At 37.9% G+C, this 3,991-nt stretch overlaps 1 protein-coding gene across 1 annotated transcript in view; it reads left to right on the forward strand.

The window, feature by feature from the left end:
- Positions 1-3,991, forward strand: part of PAPD4 (PAP associated domain containing 4) — a 109,390-nt gene that overhangs the window by 34,776 nt on the left and 70,623 nt on the right. Inside the window, exons 5-6 of the mRNA XM_011992203.1 lie at positions 3,020-3,134; positions 3,277-3,393. Of these exons, the coding sequence (XP_011847593.1) occupies positions 3,020-3,134; positions 3,277-3,393 (232 nt within the window). The remainder of the gene's footprint in view (positions 1-3,019; positions 3,135-3,276; positions 3,394-3,991) is intronic.

Here is a 3,991-nt window from a genome sequence, read left to right on the forward strand (position 1 = left end):
TGCAGTGGTGTGATCTCAGCTCACTGCAAGCTCTGCCTTCTGGGTTCAAGTGATTCTCTTGCCTCAGCCTCCCGGGTAGCTGGGACTACAGGCATGTGCCACCACTCCTGGCTAATTTTTTTGTATTTTTAGTAGAGATGCTGTTTCACCGTGTTGGCCAGGATGGTCTCGATCTCTTGTCCTTGTGATCCACCTGCCTCAGCCTCCCAAAGTGCTGGGATTACAGGCGTGAGCCACCACGCCCAGCCCTCTTCTGTTCTTGTGTAGTATTCAGAAATATACTTCCTGAGTGCCTTTGCTTTTTTCCTTTCCTACTTTTATCTAGAGCGGAATTTTTTACCCTCTGTACTATTGGCATTTTGGGCCAGATAATCTTTGCTGTGGTAGAGTTGTCCTCTGTATTGTAGGCTGTTCAGTGACATCCTGGCCTCTACCTACTAAATGCCAGGGACTTTCCCTCTGCCCTGCCTGGTCCTGTTATGATAACCAAAAATGTTTTCATATTCATATGTCCACTGAGAGTCAGAATCATTTTACACCTTTCCTTTCCTCCTGATGGCTCTGTACTGTCCAGTTTAAGTTTCTCTTCCTGGTAATTTCTGCTGTTGCTTTTTCTTGGAAGGGAACCTCATTTTGTTTGAAGGTCTCTGATCTTTCTCTGGTCCCCTTGCATTTACCTATGAATTGTAGCCTATGAAGCTGCTTGCCTATTTTGGTTGTGGTACATTGATGTGGGCTGCTTAGTTTGGTGAGTGAGGGGGAGAAGGTATTACCTATAAGCAATTTGATTTCTGCATGTTCTGTTTTTAAGACTGTTTCAAATCCCATTCCCTTTTCTTTTACCGTGTCTGATACCGTGTGAATCTTGCTGCTCTTGGTATTTGTCGCACTCCTGAGTGTTCATGAAGAATACTTGGTCAGTCAATTGTGTTTTATTTTTTGGCCACATTTTGGTTTGGTTTGATCTCTTTGATTTATTCTCCTAGTTGCTCTGTCTTTTGTGGGGTGGGTATTCAGAGATTTTAAAGAAAGTTATGCTTCTTTCATTGCCAAATTGCCTAGAATGCCTCTGCCTTCTTAAAATGAGGATCCTAAATATGTGAAAGACAACATTTTTCATGATGGGTGATATTTTTGCCTCATTATGGACTATAAGGCAGTCCTAGAGAGGGAGAGATTGAAAATACAAGAGCAGGACTGAAAAGCTGGTAGAGGTGTTTGTGCCCTTAAGGTGACCAGAAGGCTTGAATACAAAATTATTGGTAGAGAGATTAGCTTTCAATGGGGAAAAGGGCACCTTCCCCCCCCCCACCCCCCAGATATGTTTGTTTTTAGGTCTGTGGTTAAGAGGCTGAGGAATATCGCATTTGGTATTCTCAATTTTCGTAGTAAACTTTAACTGTATCTGCTAGAGAAAGGGAGATAAGTTTAGAGGGCTTGAAGAAGATAGTAAACGTTTTGGAATGGTATAATGAAAAACAGAAGCGATATCTAACCAAAGACTTGGAAGAAATTGCTAAGTGATGCTAAGGGCCAACCTAAGACTAAACTTGAAATACTCCAATTTTATAATTTTAATTTTTTTTTTCAGTTTTGTCTCTTAGCAACTTAGATGTAAGAGCAGAGAAGGTGTTTTTTTTTTTTTTTTTTTTTAATTGACCTAAGATTAGGGTTTTGTAGGACAAGTTTTAGAACATGACAAGGTAGATAATGTTGTTAAGGCATGATAAGAGAGTGGTTCAAGGGATGCACTGTGTGGCGTAGACTGCATAGGAAAAGAAATAACACCATTTAGGTACTGATGGCTTGGCGGAAAAGGGAGGATTCAAAGGAATCTAGATCTCTTGTGGTTGTAGAGCAGGTATGAGGAGAGTGAGAAAGTGTGAATTGGATAGGAGATTGAAGCCAAGATAGTATATTGGAATTTAAAATTTCAGAGCTAGAGCAGTTCCAGTTTATTGTAAAGACCACATTATAGGAGTGTATACTGATGAAGGATACTGGAGGAAATAAAAGTCCAGAAACGGAGTATGTCGTGATATATAGCCCATTTCAAATAGGGAAATCACCTATGTTGATGGCAAGAATTGGGCTAGAGGGAAAAGTGTGAACCAGATCAGTAGATAAAAGGGTGGTAGGGTCAGTTGTGATGGCTCACACCTGTAATACCAGCACTTTGGGAGGCTGAGGCAGGGGGATCACTTAAGGTCAGGAGTTCGAGAGCAGCCTGGCCAACATGGCAAAACCCTGTCTCTACAAAAATCGAAAAATTAGCCGAGTGTGGTGGCGGATGCCTATATTCGCAGCTACTTGGGAGGCTGAGGTAGGAGAATCGGTTGAACCCAGGAAGCTGAGGTTGCGGTTAGCCGAGATCGCACCACTGCATTCCAGGCTGGGCGACGAATAAGATTCCGTCTCAAAAAAAAAAAAAAAAAAAGGTGGTAAGTACATGGCAACATGAAGTTAGGGTTCAGGGCATTATTACAAGAATGGGACAGGGGGTGGTTTGCATGAGCCCAGAAGACCAGGGACTGGTGACATCTCTTATATTTGGTATTTGTGGGTGTGAATGCTAGGGATTGGGCAAACTTATTTAAAGAGCCAAATAGTAAATACTTTAGGCTTTGCCACTCACATATTGTTTCTGTTGCATATTCTTATTTGTTTGTTTTCATAATCCTTTAAAAATGTAAAAAAATTCTTTGCTCAGGGGCCATACAAATACAGTGAGCAAGTGTTAAACAGTTTGCTGACCCATGGATTATTTTTATTATGAAGTATCTGTGTCTATACTTTTCTGTGAGTTGTAAATTTTACTTTGTAAAATTTATATATAGTTTTTCAGACCATACTCCTCCTGTACTTGAGTAATAGTAGCTTTGTTTCGGAAACTATTAAGAAGATAATATATATTCCCTTTTAAAATAGTGTCAATATAATTGATTTATACTTCTCCAAATGGCAATTACTTTTACATTGCTGAACAAAACTTTTACTTTTTTTTTGCGGTGGATTCAAGTTGAGTCAGCAGATACTGGAGTTATTTGAAACTTGTCAGCAGCATATAAGTGATTTAAAGAAGAAAGAACTCTGTCGAACCCAGCTGCAGAGAGAAATTCAGCTGTTATTTCCACGTATGTTTCCCTATTTTGCATGCCCTTTAGGTATATGGTTTCCTATTTTAAATTTTATCTTTTTTTTTTTTTTAATAGGCACAGAACCAGTGCACCTTGTTTAGATTTTAAGTACTCTTACTACTTTCTTCTGTTTCTTTAGAAAGCAGACTTTTTTTGGTTGGGTCCTCTTTAAATGGATTTGGTACCCGGAGCAGTGATGGTGATTTATGCCTAGTTGTTAAGGAAGAACCAGTAAGTAAGGAAACATTTATTCCAAGTGTGTTTCTCGTGTTAATGGGTTAAGAAATTTTACGTAAAAGTCATTGAGGAAAAAAAATTTGCTTTGTTGTGATTACTTCTTTGTATTTTGTTTACCATAATTGCAGGAAACCTAGGAAATTTTTTATTTTTAAGGCATGTGCACAATAAGCTAAGTAATAGGAAGTATAGCATTAATTTAATTCTAAGTTTTTAAAGTGAGATGGCTTCACTATGTGTTGTTTTTTTTTTTTTCAAGAACTCTGCCTCTGTTTTGAAATGTCATTAGTTTGGATATGTTATCAGGATGCAGCAAAGAAGAGCATGTGGCAATATTATTTTCTTGATATATTTCCTTTCCATTTGAATTCTCAGTGATTCTATTTTTAATCTTTACTTTTTTTCTCCTTGAAAATGCTTGTTAAGGGAAAATAGATTTCACTGAAATTTAAAATAAGACTATCATGTTTATTAAATTTAAAATATTTTTCTCTGACATTTTGCCTTTGTTTTTTTTTTTTTTTTTCTTTTTCTTTAGCAACGATACTGTGTTATTTAGTACAGGTTGAGTATTCCTTATCTAAAATGCTTGGGACCAGAGTTTTTTGGATTTGAGA

Source organism: Mandrillus leucophaeus, unplaced genomic scaffold (genome assembly GCF_000951045.1).
Source record: "Mandrillus leucophaeus isolate KB7577 unplaced genomic scaffold, Mleu.le_1.0 Scaffold407, whole genome shotgun sequence".
Lineage (NCBI taxonomy): Eukaryota > Metazoa > Chordata > Mammalia > Primates > Cercopithecidae > Mandrillus > Mandrillus leucophaeus.